Genomic DNA, 20,375 nt, shown 5'->3' on the forward strand with positions numbered 1-20,375 from the left:
GGGGGGAGGAAGAGTGACAAGATGTGGGAAGGAGGCAGAGTCCAGATTCAGAAGGGCCTGGGGATGACAGTGGGACTGGGTTTAGCTGGGAACACAGAAGGACTCTGGGCTTGGCAAAGTGTGGAGAGTGGATTGCCGGGAGGATGCGGAGCCCATGTGGGCCCCTGAAGTATGCAGGTCCTGGAAAGGCCAGGGGCTCAGGTAGGAAGCCACGGGGTAGGCCGGGGGGTGTGCTAGGAGACTCAGTCCCACTGGCTGGGTGTTGGTAGGTGAGCGAGATAGAGACTAACTCCCCGGTTTCTAGATGGAGCATTTCAATGGCTAGAGGAACCCATGCTGGGAGCACAAGCATTTGGGAGGAAGCTGTTTAGTTATCTGGATGTGCCAAGAATGACAGGGGCATCCAGGTGTAAAGGTGTAGTCGGCAAGTGAACACATGGGTGTGGAGCTTAAGAGAGAGGTCTGGTTTGAAAGCCAGCAGAATCATGGAGGCCTTGGCAGCTGGCGAGGTCACCCAGGGAGAGTGTGGAGAGAGAGAAGAGGCCAGGGCCCAAAGGAACAAACACACTTAAAGATCACGCAGGGGAAGGAAAGAGAGGCAGAGAGAAGGGAGGAAACCCAGGGTCTCAGAGTGGCCCGTGGTGTCAGGTGCTGCTGAGGGTCAGCCAGGAACAGACCACAAAGCACACCGAGGACTGTGCAGTTGCTGAGGGGTCGGCAGGAGTGTGGGGAGAGGCAATGGAAGTGGAGCGAGCTGGCACCGTGACGCCTCTCCCAGGAAGCTTCTCTCTGGGCGAAGACATCAGGCAGAGGGATTCGGGACTCGGGAATGGTTTCGTTTTATTTTTTAAACGTAGGGAGCTTAAAAGAATGAGCTGATGGGAAATGATGCTTGGGGAGGGAGACTGAAGATACAAGAGGGGGTAACCTATGGGTCAGGGTCCCTGGGGAGGCAGAGGGGACTTGTATCAAGAGGCAGGTGGAGGGGTTGCTGATGCTTTTATGACTGGAGGAGGGGGAAGGGGTGAGGGAGAGGCAAGCAGGGGTCGCAGTCTGGTGGCAGAAAGAGGAAGGGGACCTTCTGGTGGCTTCTCTTTTGTCTGTGAATGAGAAGGTGGTGTTATCTGCTGAGAGTGGGGTAGAAGAGTGGTTTTAGAGCTTTGAGGAGAGAGAAGATACTTGGAAGTGGCTGCTGGAGGAAAATTGGTGGGGAAAGGGTCTCCTGGAAGGTGGGGCGGGTGGGGGTGAGCGCCAGTTGAGTATGGAAACCCAGATGAGGAAATTGAGGCACGGGAGCTAAGGCGCCTACATATTTAGCAGAATGGGTCTGAGGTGGTGGGATTTTTTGCACAGTCCCCAGGAAACATGCAAAGGGTGAATGGTGGCCGTGATCCAGGGCGTGATCTTGTGAAGAGGGTGCCAGAAGGACCAGGTGAGCGAGGTAGAAGGGCTGGACCCTTGTGTCTCAGGGGAGGGGAGGAGGCAGGAGGGTTCTGTGACTCAAGGTTCCTGGGACAGACACTACAGAATAGACTCAGCAGGACCGGCTAAGAGAGCTGGAGGGAAAGGAGGTTGCGGTGAGAGATGGAGCCACTGCAGAGAGTGACATGGTCCCTCCCCCGCTGCAGGAGCGGGTGATAATGTGCCGTCAGTAGAGTCAGGGCACCAAGCCACTGAGGGGCTGCGTGTTTGGGGTTGATACATGGAGTGGAGGTCTCCCAGGATGATGGCAGGGTTTGGAGAGGAATGGAAGGCTGTGAACCAAGTGCTAACACGATCAGGGTCCCCGAGATGGAACAGCGGCAGATGGCTGCTGGCAGGATGGCCAGAAAATGACAGGATGCTCAAAGGATCCTGTAAACCTTCCTAGCACAGACAGGAAGTGACCCCAGCATGGGGGGCAGGGGGATGCTGACCCCACCCCCGACTCAGAGGTGCCTGGGGTTTAGGAGAGTGACGTCGTCAGGATTCAGCTGAAGCTTGCGTAAGGGAAAAGTAGGACTCTGGGGGCAGGCTATTTGGGCTTAATTCTTGATCCACCATATATAGCAAATTTCTCAGCTTCTTGTGCCTCAGTCTCCTCATCTGTAAAATAGGCGCAATCATAGTATCTCCCTCACAGGGATTTTATGAGGATTAAATGAGATAATCCATATAAGGTACACCGATCAGTGCCTGGCATGTCGTAAGGGTCCAAAAAACATTGGCTGCCATCCTCCTCTTGTCTCATTGTCTTCGCTGTCACCTGGGGCAGTTGTCTGTGCTGGGCATGGAAAACCAAGGGCTGGCTCGGGAACCCAGGGGGAGCTCTCCGCTCCCATCGCTGTCTCAGACACCAGGATTCTTGGGTTCCTGGTTTCCATGACTTGTTGGGAGCCTGAGAGGAGAGCTAGGTGGTGCCCGATGGAAGGGCAGGATGAGGCAGCCACTCCCAGACACACAGCATGGTTAGGCCAACTTCCCGGGGGAGGAGGTCTTGGATGGGTCTTGGATGAGGGATGGGAATTCACAAGATGGGGGTTCAGGAGGCAGGGGCCATTCTCAGGAGGAGGAGCCAGAATGTGGACGGAGATAGAGCCAGGGGGTGGGTGTCCAGTGGTTACTATGAAGGAAACAGGAGGGAGAACAGGGAAGTGGGGCACAGGGGATGCCAGACCTTGGAGCTTGAACTTTCTTCTGTAGTCATGGGGAATCTGCCAAGAAGGCCCAAGCAAGGGGTGACGAAATCATAAAATTTGGAAAGATAACCCAGAGATCATGTGAGTTGGAAGGAAAGAACTTGGGGGCTAGAGACAGGTAGGCAGCGGGGCCAAGGGTCCAGGCGAGGAGCAGTGAGGAACTGATCTAGGACAAAGCAGTCAAGAACAGATTCAGAAGCCATCCTAGAAGATGCTAGACAAGGGGTGTCTGGGTGACTCAGTCGGCCAAGTGTCCCAACTCTTGATCTCAACTCAGGTCTTGATTTTAGGGTCATGAATTCGGGCCCTGCACTGGGCTTCACGCTGGGTGTGGAACCTACTTAAAAAAAAAAAGATGGGAGACAAGACTTGTCATTGCATGTGGGGCCTGCAGGAAAGAGAAAGCAGCTGAAGATAGCTTTGAGGTTTTGAGCCCAGGTGATTGAAATGCTGAATGTGCCATTCAGCTCTGAGGAAGAAGATGCTGTGTTCGGCCTTGGACTTGGGTGTAGGAGCCAGCAGGCCCTCCGGGTGGCAGGTGGGAATGCAGGTCTGGTGCTAGGAGAGGTGTCTACAAAGAAGGAAGGGGTAAATGGTGGGGCCCTGGGTGTGCCACTCCCCTGGGAGGAATCATGAGGACTCTGGCCTGCAGTTCAGCATGGCAGGAGCACAGCCATGTCTGGGACAAGGCCCTTGCCTTCAGGGAGCCACAGCGTTCTGGGATGTCCAAAGCCAGGGCTCAGGCCGGGCCCAGGTCCATCCGTGAGGGGTTGGAGAGGCCTGGAAGAAGTAGCACTTCAGATGAATCCTAAAGGATGGAAAAAATGTAATGGGCCAAAACCCGACCCTCTCTTCCAGCTGGCAGGATTCCCAGTGGATGTCATTTGTGTCAAAATGTGTGCAAGCAGGTGTGCAAGAAAATATGCGTGTGTGTATGGGAGCAAAAATTAGCAGGAGTGCATAGATGAGAGTGTACAAAACTGTATTAATGGCGTGTGTGTGTGTGTGTGTGTGTGTGAGCATATGCGCTCAAAGGCAAGCATGGGTGTGTGTGGACAAGACAAGGGTAAAGGAGGCCATCCCTCTTCTGACTTCCACTTCTCCTGCCCCCATTTTATTACCCTTCACTCCTCTTCAGCCTCTGGGGAAGGAGAGTGCCCTTGGTCTGGTCCTTGAGTCTCTGAGTTCAGGGTCAGGAGCCTCCTATCTTCTCTTTCCTCAGCTCCCTTGAGCTCCCTCAGCCATAACCTTCCTATCAGACCAAACCATGGAATGTTCCAGGTGTCCATGTAAAAGGGCTGGTTGGTTTTTTGCCATCCCCCGTTTCTTCTGCACACGAGACCTTCTCCTCCAAAGCTGCCCTGTAGGCCACGCCCACTGGCTGAGAGGCCACCTGCCTGCTTGGATAGCCAGACAGGAAGAGAGGTCCAGGATTAAGGGAGGACAGGCCTGGGGTCCTGGGGCTAAAACTGGGGTGAGGTGTCTTCCCTTTAGCTTAGAGAACACTGGGACAGGGGCGGGTCATCTGGCTTTGGAGAGAACAAGGCCTCTAATTCAGGCATATGCCAACTCCAGCATGTCTGAGTCTGGCTGTCCCTCGCTTCCCTGACAAGGCTTGCCACCCACCACCACGGATGCATACCCTGGATTGTGGGAGCTAGCCATGAATGATTCTAGGGGCAGTGAGGTGCTGGGGGAATATGGGGCATCCAGCTTGAGGTTGTGGAAATGTTACTGTTCCCTCCTCCACAGACCCCTCTTACAGGATAGCACAACTGTGCCCGATTGACCAGGTTGACCAGGATGCTTTTAATATTTGAAAGTTGTGCTACTTCCCCCACCCAGGAAGTACACCAGAAGGCTCTGGCATCAGGAGGATGGGTCCTCTCCAAACCTCTTCACAACTCTCTCTTCTCTCTCTCTTTTTAAAATTTTATTATTGAAGTAGAGGTGACATACAATGTTATATCACTTTCAGGTGCGATTTCATAGTGATTCAACAATTCTATACATTATTCAGTGCTCACCACTATAAGGGTAGTCACCATCTGGCCCCATCTCTCTCTCCTCTCTTGTCTACACCCGCTGTGATAGGCTACCTCCCCACGTGACGCAGAGGTGCCAGGAAGGCTGGTCTCCCTCCCTGCATCCCACTGAGGTGCCTAAAATCCTAAGCAGCCAGGTTCTCAAGTCCCCCCAGACCTCTCGGAATCTCGTTCTGTCCCTCACTAGCTGTGTGATGTTGGGTAGATACTTCTCTCTGAGTCTCAGTGTCATCATCTGCAAAATACAGATGTTAGCAGCCAACTCAGTGCTGGTGTGAGGATTAAATGAAATAATGCATGGGAAACACAAAGTTAAGTGCTTGATACATGTGAAATGTTTTGGAGTCTTTTTTGAGATGCTTCTGATCACTGGGCTTGGCGAGAAGAGGGGCCCAGGAACTGAAGATGCAGTGGGGAGGCTGTTGCCAACTTCCCCTGGCCAGAGGAGCAGAACAGGGCTGGGAGGTGCCAGGCGCTGTCCGTGGTGCTGAACGCCTCCCCTTCCCTTCTCTCTCCCCGCTCTCAACTGGCCCTGCTTTTGGGAATCTGTGCAACCTGCTTGCAAAAGTAAGGGGAGGTAGTCTCCAAGGCCAAGGGCAGCTCCCAAAGCCCAGGTCCTCCAGGAGCACTTTCTGGCCTCACCCTTCTGGGCCACCGGGAGCCATGCCTGGGCTGCTGCCTGGGACGGTTTCTTCCATCATTGCCCAACTTGTCTTCTGTCTAAGCCTTGTATTCTGACTGAACCATGAGCTCCCTGAGGTCAGAGCATCTGTCTGCCAAGGTAGACTGGTTCTGTTGCCTGACTGTTCACAGAATGTTGTGGTCCTTGACTTCACCACTGAACTCTCCCAGAACCATTATAAGCTCCCTTCCACCCCCAGCCCCAGTAGATGCTTTGCTTTGACTCCTCCCTGGAAGATTTCATCTTCCTCCCTCGTCTCTTTCCTGTGAATTTGTTGACTTGAGTTCCTTACTGACTCATTTAGTAATACAGATAGGTATAAGTCAGAGCATTTTGCAAATATCAATTCATGTCATTCTTATAACTCTGAGTTAGGTACCATTATTCTTCTCAGTGAACAGACAAGGAAACTGAGGCATGGAGAGATTAAGTGACTTGCTAGTAAATGATGGAACCAAGAGTTGAACCCAGGATGGCTGGCTCTGAAAGCCTCTCTTCCCACCACATTATGCTGCCTTTTGGGTAGCTCTGTGATGCTCCAGGATAGTGGTTTGTGGGGAGGAATTCTCCAGCATTCCGACCCCAGCCTGGATCAGGCACCAGAAATATCCCTTAGCATCTGGAAACTCACGATTGAAATAATTAGTCAGAATGCCAGGAAATGGTTGTTTTTGCCTCGTGTAATTTGGTTTTATGAAGACCACTAAATGCAAACATTCTCCTGTTAATTACTGTCTCAAATTTGGTCTGTAATTGAGAGAACTAGAACTGGGGAAAGTGTAGAAACCCGCTGGAGTGGCAGACCTGCCCAAGTCAGCATTCCCAGCCGCCTTGCTCCCGCTCTGTTAATTTTAGAAACTCCTCTAGCCTGGGTGTATTATTAGCTTTATGTACGGAGGGCCATGGGGCCTCAGTAGCCTCTCAATGCCAGTTTTGTTTTGTTTTTTCTTCCCAAGAGATGAAGTGAAAGGGAATGGTGACCATGTGTATATAGGGGTGTTTGCACACTCTGTGTGAGTGGGGATACCTGTTTATGGCTTCAAATGTGTGTCTGCAGCTGTCTTTGAATGATGTGCATGAGGCTGCGTGGAGAGTGTACACAGCTCAGGAACATCCCATAGAAGCCGAAACCATTCTCCTGGGGCTCACACGTCATTAGCAAGATGTGCTGTCTTCTGTGTGGTGGGTGTGATGGCTGGGGTGGGTTCTTGGGTCTTAGGTTGGGTTCTCCCAGATGGCATAGGGGGATTCGGGCTGGAGAAAGGGTGGTGGATTGTAGGGCAGGGAAGGAGCTGAAGTTGGGATTCGGGCTGGAGAAAGGGTGGTGGGTTGTAGGGCAGGGAAGGAGCTGAAGTTGACCTCTTAGCACCAGCCTGAGAATGAGAAGGTTTTAGCCTGAGAGGCTCTGACTTGGGTCCTGTCTTGAGGCCCTGAATGGCTTGGCTTTCAAAGGAGCTGTCCAAAGCTGCCCTTCCAGAAGCTGCCCTTCCCTGAGTTGTGTGGTGTGGGACAGCTGTCTCATCCACCTTCAGTGAGACAGATCCTGTTCTCTTTGACTCAAAGTGCCATTTTGAATCTGGCAAAGAAAGTAATTTGCTGTGAAGTAATATTTGTTTTTCAAACCTGGAACTCTTCTGGCAGGAACACTTTGGTTTTGGAACAAGACCCTACGAAGACTCAAGGGAAGCTTGTCTTTTTTTCTCTTTCCTCCCTCCTAGCTTTCTTATAGTCAAGAATTAAAGATGGCTGAAAGGTTATTTCTCTTGGGAGAGAACATGCTTATTTCTGCCTGACTTAATACCTTTATCTGTCATTGTGTAACTGTTTAAATTAATAGCAGAAGGAAATAGCTGTGTAGTGCAGGTTTTAGATCTTGGGGCCAGCCCCGGGGTGGCTGGTACTCAGGCAGGGTCCCTGGTATTGATTGGTCATACCTTCTAGACATGGGGTCTGTGCCTGCCTGTGCTGTCTTGCACACTCCAGAGGGGCCCCTGCTAGGCCAGGTGGCTTCGCCCTGAGGGGCCCTTCCCACCTCCCTCAGGAAGCACTTGCAGTTGCTTTGCACCTTAGGAGAAATGATACTGTAAGCCCCCACTGATCTCACTCCATTGCATTGAGTGACACCTCACAAGTGCCTGAAATCCCCTCATTAACACTTCCTGCCCTTGAAGATTTCACTGTCCTTCCCCAACCCTGTGTTAGAATGCAAACCTCTGGGGGAGAGAGATGGTCAGGCATTTTCTGACTATAGGGGATAGACTAAAGGGGGACCCCAGAAAGCCAGTGTGGGTGAGGGCCAGATCACAATTATGGGATGGAGTGTTTAGGCTCCACCCCTTATTGCACAGTGAGGAAACTGAGGCCCAGAGCAGGGAGGGAACCTGCTTGACATCACATAGCATGTCAGTGACAGAGCTGGGGCTGGATCCCAGGCCTCCTGCCACCCAGGTACCCGCCGTGTATCTGGACCTCCCCTGCTCTCTGGTCACAGTCTGTAGCACGTCTGCCCGCCAGCCTGTCTCAGGCCATAGCTGACCCTCAGGGAGGATGGAGCAGCTTGGCCTGAGCCTGGGGTGTTGTCGGGCGAACTACTCCTGCTGCTAAAACAGCTTCACACTTCTCTCTGGACATCATGTTTGGTTTGCATTTCAGCCTGACTCCTGCTGGGGAGTGCGGATGGGAGTGGGAGGCTTGTCACTGGGGAGCAGACAGAGGGACAGGCAGAGGGTATCCTTAGGGAAAAGAGAGCCCTTTGGTGCCAGTCTCCATATTTTGCCCATGGTACCCATGTGCCTATCTCACACAGTGACTCAGAACCTTCCAAGACTTCCCTCTTCCACACCTGCTCTCCCTTGGAGTTTTTTCTCATAGTCTGTAACTCATTCCCTCTGTCCTCCTGGCGACTGACCCCTGTGTCTCTGGGCAGATTTTACTGGGACCTGACCATGCTGCTGCTGATGGTCGGAAACCTAATCATCATTCCCGTGGGCATCACCTTCTTCAAGGATGAGAACACCACACCCTGGATCGTCTTCAATGTGGTGTCGGATACATTCTTCCTCATCGACTTGGTCCTCAACTTCCGCACAGGGATCGTGGTGGAGGACAACACCGAGATCATCCTGGACCCGCAGCGGATTAAGATGAAGTACCTCAAAAGCTGGTTTGTGGTGGATTTCATCTCCTCTATCCCTGTGGACTACATTTTCCTCATCGTAGAGACACGCATTGACTCAGAGGTCTACAAGACCGCCCGGGCCTTGCGCATCGTCCGCTTTACCAAGATCCTCAGCCTCCTGCGCCTCTTGCGTCTCTCCCGCCTCATTCGATATATTCACCAGTGGGAAGAGGTGAGTGGCCGGACCCAAACCTCTTGGGGGAAGGGGTATTTTTCCCCACAGGGGGAGTGAGGGGCCAACAGGTAATCTCAGATTGTTGGATTTGGGCTGTCAGATGGTAGCAGGCAGATCTTCTCCAAGAGGACAAATGGTAGTAATTTCTTGACTTCTTAGGTGCTAGACACTATGAAAATCACTTTACAGTCAGTATCCCATGTAAGTCTCTAACAACTGTGATACTCATTTTTTACATAAGGAAACCAAGAGACATAAAGGGATTTATATGAGGTCACGGAATCAGTAATTGGTGAACCTGGACTGAGAGCCTACACTGTTAACCACTGGACTATATGGTTTGGAAAGCAAACTCATGAGCCTTGAGGGGCCAGGCAGGGAATGTGAATGAGTGAAAAGGGCCAGTGGGAGGCAGTAGGGAGTGTGGTGGACTGGGGAAAACTGAAGAATACATCTTCCGTCTGCCTCTACTCCACTGTAACCACTTGTTGCCAAGTGAGAATAGGCCCAGGTTGCGAGATCTACAGATTGATCATGAGAAGCAGAAATATGGGTTTTTGTGCCAATTTTGTTGGCAACTATCTCAGGTGTCCCGGGGGTTCTTCCGGAGCAGACCCTGAGGTGAGGATTTGCATGAAAGTAGCTTTTTTTTCCCCAGTGGGGCTGAGGTGGGCAGTGTTTCCAGGAATAATATGGTAAGGGAATGGGGAAGAGGGACAGGGGATGGAAGGAAGGAAGCCAAATAAGGGTGACACCAAGCAAAGTGCCGTGGGGAGCTCTGGGGACAGTGTACCTCACACCTCGGGCAAAGAGTTGGAATTTTTATATCCCCTTGTATGGCAGTGTCCGGTTCAGGGCACTCCCTGCCCTCGGTGCTAGCAGGCAAAGCAGCTTCCAGCAGCCTGGGGCAGGTCTCTGACAAAGAGCCCCAGGGGCTAGCCGTAGGGAGTGAAAAGCATCTGAGGAGCCTGGAGTTGTGCGCGAGAACTGTAAAGGGATCCTAGGGGCTGTGGGCAGAACACTGGCTCCAGAAACGAAATAAAAAATTGTAAAAGAACTGGGTGGGCCAACACTGTTCTGAACAAACCTAACTCAGCCATGGGCTGAATGCTATCATCTGTGGGAGGAAGAGAGGAGGACTGTGAGCTGCAGTTCGGAAAAAGGCAGGTGACCGTGCGAGCGCTTCTGTCTCTGTCTGCCACTGTCCAACTTAACGCCTTTCGGCCGCGGTGGCAGGCAGGCTGGCCTGCAGGTGCCAACGTGGGGGGTAGGTGTGCTCTGTGAGGCCACCCCCGTCCGGGTCCAGAGCGGGCCGGAGCCCGGGGAAGCTTCTGCAGAGGCACATTTCTTGCCACGGCTCACTGCCAGTCTTCTGGTCCCCAGGAGCCCTCTGCTTGGCTGGTTGGACGGAAGTTCCCATGCTCAGGACACCAAGCCCCCACCCCACCCCAGCGGCAGCCTGGGCGCCAGCAGTGGTGCGCACGGCTGATGGTCAGGGTGCTGGCAGATTGAGGTCGGGCTATCATGAAGACCTGCGCTGCAGAAGTGCCTACGCCAGCCCGGCAGCATCACTCCCTGGCGGAAATTCTCTGCCTAGGAGAATTTGCGCTATTCCTGCTGACAGAAGAGGGGCCATGACTTGCCCAAGGTCATGTGGGTGGCAGGCTCCTGGTGGAGCTGGAGCAGAGCCCAGTTAGCTCTCTGGACTCGCAACAATGGGGGGTCCCTGCCTGGTGCAATGGAAGCCCCGGGGACTTGAGCTAGGATACACATGTGAGATCCGAATTAAAATCCTGGCTCCATACTGCCTCGCTCTGTGACCTGGGTGCCACCTTGCCTCCCTGAGCCTCAGTCTCTTATCTGCAGAGTGGGTATCATCCTCACTGGATTGTTGTGAGATGATGTTTATATAAAATGATGTTTATAAGACACTTAGCAGGAAGCCTGGTGAGTGGTTTGATAAATGCCCTTCCTCGGTCATTTGTCTGAGTAACCCTCTATACCTCTGGGGGGCGGGTTACTTTTCTCAAATACTTTTTTTTGCTGAAAGATTTATTTATTTATTTGAGAGAAAGAGAGAGCACAAGCAGGAGGGGCAGAATCCTCTCAGAGAGAATCTCAAGCAGACTCCACGCTGAGTGTAGAGCCTGATGTGGGGCTTAATCTCATGACCCTGAGATCACGACCTGAACCGAAACCAAGAGTCAGATGCTTAACTGGCTGCACCACCCGGGCACCCCCAAATATTTTTTACCCTTTATTTTATTGGCTCCTCACACCTAGCGTCAAGGTAAAGCAGGCGGGATTGATAATTCCTGTTTGTCCGTGAGGAATAGGGTCAGAAGGTCCAGCAGGCCCAGTGGTAGGATGTTGGAACTGGGCCTCCTGACTCTGGGTTCCTGCATTCTTAGGTGGCCTGAAAGCAGGATGACTTTGATTCTGTCGTCTGTCCCTCTGTTAGGGACGACTCCCAGCTGAGATTGGGAAGGCGGGCAGCCGAGCAAGTCGAGGGGTGGGGTAAGGAGTTCTCTGTGATGGGTTGGGTTTGAGGTACCTTTGGGACATCCAGGCACGGAGAATGTTGGGGTGGGGCTGGGGGGCTGGGGCCCCTCTGAGCGGCTGCAGAGGAAGAACAGAGGCAGATTTCCTGGAGCGCCCTCACAGGCTTGTCTCTTGTTTTCTGTCCCAAGTAGAAACACCACGGTCCGGAGGGTGGACCCTAGAGACCTCCGGGCAGACTTCCAGACCATGTTGGCTCCCTCAGTCCCGAAGACCCCCCTAGCCTTCTATTTGTCTTGAACTTGCAGCTAGACTATCACTAAAAGCAGACAAGTAGCCACTCTTCTCCTTCTCCGGCATTGCTTCAAGGCTCCAGACCCCTGCCCCCTGGGAACAACCCTTGCTGCTTCCTGATGCCTGGTCCCTGGGGCCATAGTGTTTGGGGAGAATTTGCCACACTTGCCCGTGGCCCTGCAGAGTGAGCCCTGGAATAGAAACTAAGTGCTTCTGTTACTGTCCCTGCACCACACATCCTGCGAGCTCAGTCCAGAGCTTCTGTCCCCATGCCTCTCTGGCCTGGCTACCCTCTGGGCTACCCAGAACTGGTCAGGTAGGCTCTCGCCCTGGCCCTTCCCTGGGGTAGACAGAGGCCCCAGGAGGCCTCAGGTCAGGGCTCTGAACTGAACATGGGTACTCAGTCTCCTGGGCAGGAAGGCAGATCCCAGGAGACCAAAGAGATGACTCCCACCCCCTCCACACACACCCTTATCTGGCCTACCAGCTGGGGAGGAAATTGCTTTGAGTTGACTTCTTTGGGCACACCGCCCAGCCAAGGGCTCCCACTGGACCCTGGGATGGGACTGGACTTTCCCAACTGGCCCCAGGTACCCTTTCTTCACATCCTCCACAGCCTGCCCTAGCCCTGGGGCTTCTTGCCTCAGCTTGGCCTGGAGGCAAAGAGCAGGGACACCCTGGAAGTCCCAGGTCTACAGGGGACAAGGGAAGAGAGGTATTCAGTAGAGAAAACCCTGCTGTCTCTCCTCCTCTAACTCCCTGTATGAATCTCTTCCTCTTGGGGGCCTCAGTTTTCCCGACTGTCAGGTGGCCTCTGATGTTCTAGGGGGTTGGGGCTTGGTCCCCACACCAGCCTCCCCTGGCAAGGATGATGTGAGCTGACCCTGAGGACACTGTCGTGGCCCTGGGTGGGGGCTAGAAGGTCAGCCAGCTGTGAAGAAGCAGCAGCTTGCCCGAGGCCCCCGGAGAAGCTGTGGAGAGGCCAGACTGCCGACCCCCAGGCTTCAGCTGCCTCGCCCGGCCCAGCGCAGCGCCCCTGTCAGAGAGTCCGCAAGTGTTACTAGCAGGTGTTGGGAGTCAGGGGAGGTGGAGGGTCTCGGCAGGTGTAAGCCACCCTCTTAGAGGACGTCAGCCTCTGCCTCCATCCCAGGCAATCTAGGTCAGCATCTTCCTCCCCAGCCTCTCCCAGCCAAGCCACTTCCCTCCCTCTGAGGTGTGAGCTTGTTACAGGCACAGAGGCTATTGTTAGAAACAGTGGTCCATCCCCCCCACCCCCGATGTTCCCCTGCAGGCCCAGCACCCCAGCGACCTATCCCAGCATCCTCTTTCTCTCAGTAGCCAGGAGCCATGGCAGGAAGCCTGGAGGCAGGAGGCTGGGCCGCGGCGAGCTTCCTGATGAGTCTCCTCCCCCACGGGCCTCGATTTTTCTATCTCTTTCAGAATCGAGGAGTGGTCCTAGGGGTAGGGCTCGGCGCTCTCTGTAGGCCCCAGGAAGGGACCCAGGGTGACCCTCGGTTTGGCCACCTCCAGGTCCCCAGGACACACGTGCATCAGCCATCCTCTCAGGCCTGGGATTGCTGACCCCAGTGTGGTCACTGGTCCCTGAGACACAGGGAGAAGTTGTTCTTTTTTCTTGGGGAGAAAACGAGTCTCCCTGGAAGGGAACTCAACCCGGCCCCAAGAGAGGCCTCAGCGGAAACTCCAGTTTCTGGTCTCTCCCCAGGCCTGAGAAAAGAACTCTTTGTTCGAAGGCTGGGGAAGAGAGGGAAGGAAAGGAACCAACATGCATTGAGTACCTACTGTATATCAGCTGTGGACATCATCTCTCCTGATCCCCAAGACATCCCTGGGAGCTGGTAGTTATTGACCCATTACACAGATGAGGAAAGAGGCTCAGAGCAGAGAAGGTGCTTGGCCGAGGTGGAAGACATGTCACTCTGTCTGCACTGTGGCCGGGAAGCTGCGGAGCCCCCCCCTCCCCTGAGGGCCATGTGGGGCACAGAGAGCGAGGCGCCCAGGCTGCCTGCCCAGCGAGCCTTGCGGGGCTGGAAATGAAGGTACTCAACTCCCACAGTCAGAACCAACATCATAAAAGGGGCTTTTAATGAGGTATAAAGAGCAAGATAAATATTTGTGCAGTGCAGCTGACTTGCAGGCGGCCTATGGCCCCAGCCCACAGCGGGGACACACAAGTGTTCAGCTGTTTCTCCCGGCAACGACCAGCCTTACTCTCAGCAAGCATACCTGTGTGCCATAGTGTTTGGGCTGGGGTGCATGTCCTCACCACCTGGGGTACCTCCGAGCCTGGATGGATGTGCCCCCCGCCCCGACCGGCTCTTGGCAGGAAGCTCGTATTTCACCATGTCAGTGCCTTTGGCTTTGCCAGCCACAGTACCCCTCCCGACCACCAAAAACTCCCACCCTCCCACCCCTCCCCACCTCCACTGGGCCCCCTTCCAGCATCCGCCTGCTTCTTCAGGCCAGCTCCGGGCACCATCACCACCACCACGCTCTGCAGGACACATGAGTCTGTGCCCACCTGTAGGAAGAGTCACCTTTTTCTTCCCACGAAGGCAGAGGCAGAGTCCCCGTCGGCTGCACCTGCCTAGAGTGGGGCCTTTTCCAAATGCCACCATGTACACTCGTGGCGGCCCTGATCCGCATCACCGCCATCATCCCCATCCCGGTCATCGTCACCTTCCCCTTTATCTCTGTCACGAAGCACTTCACAGTTCCTGAGACCCTCCCACATGCTCTGCCCCATTCATTGCTGAGGTCATGATAAAGGCAAAACTAGAGAAGGACCTGATCCTGGAGGAAGATGAGCTACGAAGGAACAAAAAAAACATAGGCGATACCCAAAGAGAAGCAGGTATTGCATAAAAATATACCAACCCGGATACCTCTGTTTCTAAGGCGTGGAGTGATTCATGCAGAGGGGCGGTCTCCGTGAGCTGTCCCAGGCTGGGACGCCTTCTGAAAGGGGTCTGAGGCTACCTGAAGCTCTAGCACTGTAATATACTGTATACTGTAGGGTGGCATAGTGCATAGTACTCTCGTAAGCACTGTCCAGCTTGGGCTGTTCGAACAGAATACGGCAGACCTGGGGGCTTAAACAACAAACGTTTATTTCTCGCAGTTCTGGAGGCTGGGAGGACAAAGCGGGGTGCCGGAATGGTTGGCTTCTGCCTGAGGCCCTCGTCCTCCTTTGTGGATGGCCACCTTCTTGCTCTGTCCTCACATGGCAGAGAAAGATCCTCCTCCGTGTCTCTTCTTCGGGCACGGACCCCATTCATGGGGGCTCCACCCCTCATGACCTTATCACCTCCTAAAGGCCCCAACTCCTAATGCCATCACCGTGGGGGTTTGGGCTTCAACCCAAATGTATGAATTTGGGGGGACACAAACATTCAGTCCATAGCAGCTGGGAAATGAGGGAGCTTCATAACAATGACCCCGCCCATGTTGTTTTCGGGGCCCAGAGGACTATCTTAGCCAGTTTAATTTCTCCGGCAACCTCGAGAAATGGGGGGCAGATGTCTAGCTTGTCTTAGCTGAGGGGAGGCTGAGATGTGGTGGGACGTGAGGGCTGGCCATCTCTGAGACTGGATGGCCCCACGTCACTTGCCTTCCCTATCCTTTGAGTCTGGGATGGTCAACCGAGAGTTGGAAAGGTTGGTGACTTGCCCAAGGTCATAGAGCTATGATGTCCACCTAAGCAGTGAGCAGCCAGAAGTGAGATCTCCCCTCAGAGCCGCAGCTGGGGTGCTGGTACTCAGGAGCTGCTGGGGATGGTGGGGAGAGGCTGAGGAGCTTCCTGGGCTTGGGACCCAGGCCCCAGGGCAAGGCCGGCTGTAGACGGACGGACGGACAGACGGAAGCACTGCTGTCATGCTCGGGCATGCTCGGCCTCCTAGACGCGGCCTGGGGCCCGTACTGCCCTGCCTGGTCTCTCGTGCCCCACGGCCCTTACACGGACGCAGCATTTCGGCGGGGAGCCGGCACGCTTAGAGCACGGGGCTTATGGAGGCGAGATGCTGGGAGTTCGGGCTGGCCCTGGGTCCCCTGGCCGTGTGAATCCAGCCACATCGCTCAGCCACGTTGGGTTTGAGTTGTTCCATCTGCAAGACAGAACTCCTGAAAACCGTCCTTCCCTCACTGGGCCAGTCTGATAATCTGCAGGCAGCCCTGGGCTCGGACGTGCCTCTCCCACTGCCACCATGACAGTGGCCAGAGCCTTTGCTTCTCCGAGCCTTGGTGGAAAATGGATTATGAATATTTTCAGCAAAGGCTTGTTGTGAGTTTAAATGGGACGATGGCTGTGGGCCCACGGGCCCACACTCAGATGTGGTGTTACTGTCCCTCTGTCACGGGGGCCGTGGGGGTGATGGAGCGCCATCCTTCATGAACCTTTCCAGGGTCTGCTTCATCCTGAAAAGACTCCATCGCCTTTCTGCTGGAACATGCCGAGTAGTGTTAGTAAGGGGGCCGCAGGTGGGCGCACCCCTGGGGGTGATGGACAAGTAGTACTCATGTTTGGCTTTTCAGAACCTAGCCCCAAACTAAGCCCGCATTTCAGAAGGGGAAACCAAGTCACTAGTATCAGCATATCCCGCCACCAGCCACCAAAGTCTACCCCATCCCACCCCCAGAGTCTTCCAGGCCAGGGGCAAGACCAGAGCTTCTAGAGACCTCCCTCTAGACTTCCTTCCAGCTCTCTGTCCCTTCATTGTCCTGTCAGCATGGGGATCCCCGTGATACCAGACCAAGCAGCAGCTCTGGGAGGAGGGCGGGGCTGGGGGGGCAGGGATGCTGGGATGTGCCCACCTTGGCCCTGCCCCACCAGGCTTCAGCCTCCCACTAGGAGCCACAGGAGTGGGGGTGCACGGGTGGTGCTAGGCTGGGGTTGCAGTGGCTGTACTTTATTAAGCAATACAGGAGAGTGTGACTACCACTACATATGAACTAATCATAAAGATTAATTATTAACAACCCATCAATTAATAATGGTTCACAATTTGTGGAACATTTCTATAGTAGCGAGCACTTTATATGTATAATTTAATCCCTTTGACAGTCCACTCGGGTAAGAATTTTTATTGCCATTTTCCAGATGAGGAAACATAATCAGAGAGGTTCAGGGGCTTGCTCAAGATCTCACAGCTGGGGATTGGGTAGAAGTGGGCCTGGGATCAAGGTCTGTGTGAACTGGGAGCCCCTGTGTCCATGCTGCTTCCCCTTCGGTTCCGTGGCTGCCTTAAGCAGAGCCCACTGCCGCTGGGGAAACACCGTGGCCCTAGCGTGACGATAGACCGTGGTCCCCTGAGGAGCCTCAAGCTGGCTGGCTCTTCTCCCTGTCGTCTTCATGGCCTAGGCAAGCTGATGAGGCAGCTTCTCTGCCCACTCTGGGGCTGCGGGGGCCTCCGGGTGCCCTCCCTTCAGGTATCCGGCCCGGAGGGCTGGGCTTCCCCGGGGCAGAACCCCCATCTGCATGAATCCCAGGAGGCGTCCCTCTGGGGCCCCACAGCTCGCTCTGTGCCTCTTCCAGGCCACCTTCCTGCCACCTCCCACCCTGGCCCCCGCCTGCACCTGCCCCAGGCCAGCTGCTCTGCCCAGTCCCCGGGGGGCAGTGCCCGCCAGCAGCCGCAGGGGCCACGCCCTCTCCCGGCCAGCCGCCCACCTAGGCCAGTTTCCTCCCCTCTGCCTACAGATCTTCCACATGACCTACGACCTGGCGAGCGCCGTGGTGCGCATAGTGAACCTCATCGGCATGATGCTGCTGCTCTGCCACTGGGACGGCTGCCTGCAGTTCTTGGTGCCCATGCTGCAGGACTTCCCCGACGACTGCTGGGTGTCTATCAACAACATGGTGGTGAGCGCCCAGCTCCGCGCCCCCTCTGCGCCTCGGGGAGGGGGGCGGGGCACAGGCAGGCCGCGAGCTGGGACCCAGCACGTGGGATCCCCAGGGGCCCGCTTGGTGCCCGAGCGCACAGGGCTCTAACGGGTAGAGGTCCGTCCCAGAGCCCTGGGCTGTGTCCCGCTCACCCCGCGGCCTTCTAACGGGAGCCTCAGCGTTTGGCCCTGACTTCACCCAAGGAGGTGAAGACCTGGTCATTCTCAGACGGTTTCAAGTGTGGCAAAGCTGGGCTGGGGGCTCCTGCCCTCCTCCCTCCGTTCCCGGGAGGCAGACCAACCCTAAAAGCCTGGGAAGAGAAACCTGTGAGGAGCACGGTTGGCAGCGCCTAGACCGGGCTAGCCACCTTCTGCTCCGGCAGCTGAGCGGGGCTGTCCCCTCTCTGCCCCTTCCCTTCCCTTCCCTGCCCCCCCAGCCCCCACCCCTCAGACGCACACTGGCTCCTCCTGAGCCTGAAGGGCTTACCACCTCCCTACCACCAACCCTGTGGTGGGGGAGGGAAGATGGAATGGGGGCTGGGAAGCCATAGCGCAGAGCCCCCCTCCCCACCCCCGGGCGCCTCCCATGGACAGAGTGGGCACCAGGCGGGGTGACGACCCCCTGGACCTGTGGCCATTTCTCAGGGTCTGGTGAACCCTGCCTCCCTCCTTCTCCCTCCCTGTCTGTGTGGTTTGGGCTGGCGGGCAAATCCCCAGAGCCCTAGGGGAGGAGAAACTAGCTTTGAAAGAGGTGAAAGAGACCCCAAGGCATCTTTCAGCATCAAATAGGCCTTTACAAAACAGCCTTTTGATGAGCTAAGTGTAAATGAATCGGCCATATGGATTGAATTTCCCGGTCCCCAGAGGCTCAGCAATAAGGCCCCAAGCCCTGACTAGAGACAGCTGGGGGCCACCCCAGGTCCCCAGGCAGGGAGCCGGGGCCAGCACCCCAGGATCAGCCCCCCTGACCACCCAACCTGGTCTGGACCCAGAGCAACCAGACCAGCTCAGCTTTGTCTGGGACCATCTGAGCGACCTTGAACAGGGCTAGGAGCTCCTGGGCCTTTCTCCAGGTGCTGGGAACGGCCTGCTGACCACGGAAGGGTTTGGGGCTCTGGGCACCAGTTCTGTGGTTCCTGCACAAAGTCCTGCGCATAGTTGCGAATACGTCCCCTGTGTGAACAGGGAGACAGTGGGGAGGTGGCAGATGCTGGGGTTCATTTGGCAGCTTCCTCTTTGGGGACAGTTTCCACTGTGTGAGGGGGACAGGCCCACACATGCACTAAATTCAGGAGATGGCCCTTCTGCACCCAGCATTCCCACACGGAGACTTCCTTGAGACACTGACTGGCTTTGGAGACAAAAATAGCCAGGAGCCTCGCTCACTCCCTTCCTCCCTCCTCCTGCCCCCAAGCAGTGTCTGTTCCACACAGTCCAGCTCCTGGCGGGGGGAGGACTAGTGGGGCCTCAGCCCTGGACCCATTCCGGCAGGGCTCACCCAGGAGGCGAGTTAGCTCTGCAGCGCTTCAACTTTGCTCACCCAAAATGAGGACAGTGTTTTTGGCTCAGTCTGCCGGAGCCTGTCCCCCCAGGGGAAGCATATCTGGTTTTATAATTGAGGTCAGTGGGGAAATGGGCTTCACTTGGTAGAAGTTTGGGGGGGGGGGGATGGAGCTATTTCAGCAAGTGGAGGACAGCAGGGTGGCTCAGCCTGCAGCCTTTGGCTGCTTGGGGGGGCTCCAGGCGGCCCTATGGGGATTGAGAAGTCAGAGGGGGGCGAGGCTGGCTCCCCTCCTTTTGCTGGGGCTTCTAGCCTGATCCATGTCCCCCAGAGCAAGAGAAAGGCCCGAGTCGGGGATTCGCTGTCACCACAGGTCACCAGCATGGGCCTCCTGCCCCTCACCCAAGGCTTTCAGCCAGCAGCAAGGCTGGAAGCCCTCCTTGGGCTCAGCCACTGGGAAAGAGTTAGGTTGAGGGGTACGAGGTGGCACGGACCTTTCTAGCTGCTAGTGAGAGGGCGGCCATTCACTACCCACCCCATAATCTGTCCACAGAACAACTCCTGGGGAAAGCAGTATTCCTACGCCCTCTTCAAGGCCATGAGCCACATGCTGTGCATCGGGTATGGACGGCAGGCGCCCGTGGGCATGTCGGATGTCTGGCTCACCATGCTCAGCATGATTGTGGGCGCCACCTGCTACGCCATGTTCATCGGCCACGCCACCGCCCTCATCCAGTCCCTGGACTCCTCCCGGCGCCAGTACCAGGAAAAGGTAGGGCGGAAAGCTGTGGTCCATCCTGGGCTGCCTCGGGAGAACCCGGTGACCCCCAGGGAAAACAGGCTGGCAGCCGGTGGGTCTGGTGGGGCCGACGAGTTCTGCCCTCTACCATCATCTGGCCTTGGCTGCTCATTTTTCTGTTGTCTGCCTATTTTTCATGGACAAGTTCCTAAAACAAACAAACCCCCACGTTGTTTAGGATTGCTGAATCCATGGCTCAGCCCGTTGAATTGAAGTTCCCCAGTGCCCTCTGCACTGCTAAAAGCCAATGGCTCCTTTCGGGTCCTCCCCTCGCTCAGCATCTCAGTGGTATTTGACAGTTACCACTCCCTTCTTGGCTCCGCACTTGGTTTCTGTAACTGCACACTCTCAGCTTTCCTCCTCCCCCTCTGGCTGGTCCTTCTAGCTCTCCCTGGGCAGTGGGGCCCAAATGATATAACCGGCTGTCTGGTTACTTCCCATCTCTGTGCCCCATTTGCTCATCTGTAAGATGGAGACAGTAAGTAGAAGGGGTCACATCATTCGGTTTATGAGGAGTGAGTAATACATGCCAACCGCTAAGACTGTGTGAGCACAGAGCAGGCTATTCAATATTTATTGGCTAAGTGGGCTCCATCTGCCACCTTCCTCTCCATGCTCCGCATGGCAGATTA

General features: G+C 55.3%; 1 protein-coding gene across 1 annotated transcript in view; it reads left to right on the top strand.

Moving 5' to 3' along the window:
* Window positions 1–20,375, top strand: part of HCN4 (hyperpolarization activated cyclic nucleotide gated potassium channel 4) — a 43,112-nt gene that overhangs the window by 16,347 nt on the left and 6,390 nt on the right. Inside the window, exons 2-4 of the mRNA XM_045901884.3 lie at window positions 8,332–8,755; window positions 17,262–17,423; window positions 19,498–19,716. Coding sequence (XP_045757840.1) covers window positions 8,332–8,755; window positions 17,262–17,423; window positions 19,498–19,716 — 805 coding nt within the window. The remainder of the gene's footprint in view (window positions 1–8,331; window positions 8,756–17,261; window positions 17,424–19,497; window positions 19,717–20,375) is intronic.

This window comes from Mirounga angustirostris, unplaced genomic scaffold, assembly GCF_029215605.1.
Source record: "Mirounga angustirostris isolate CCGP_5_RB_7025 unplaced genomic scaffold, mMirAng1.0.hap1 SCAF_9, whole genome shotgun sequence".
NCBI classification, from domain to species: Eukaryota; Metazoa; Chordata; class Mammalia; order Carnivora; family Phocidae; genus Mirounga; species Mirounga angustirostris.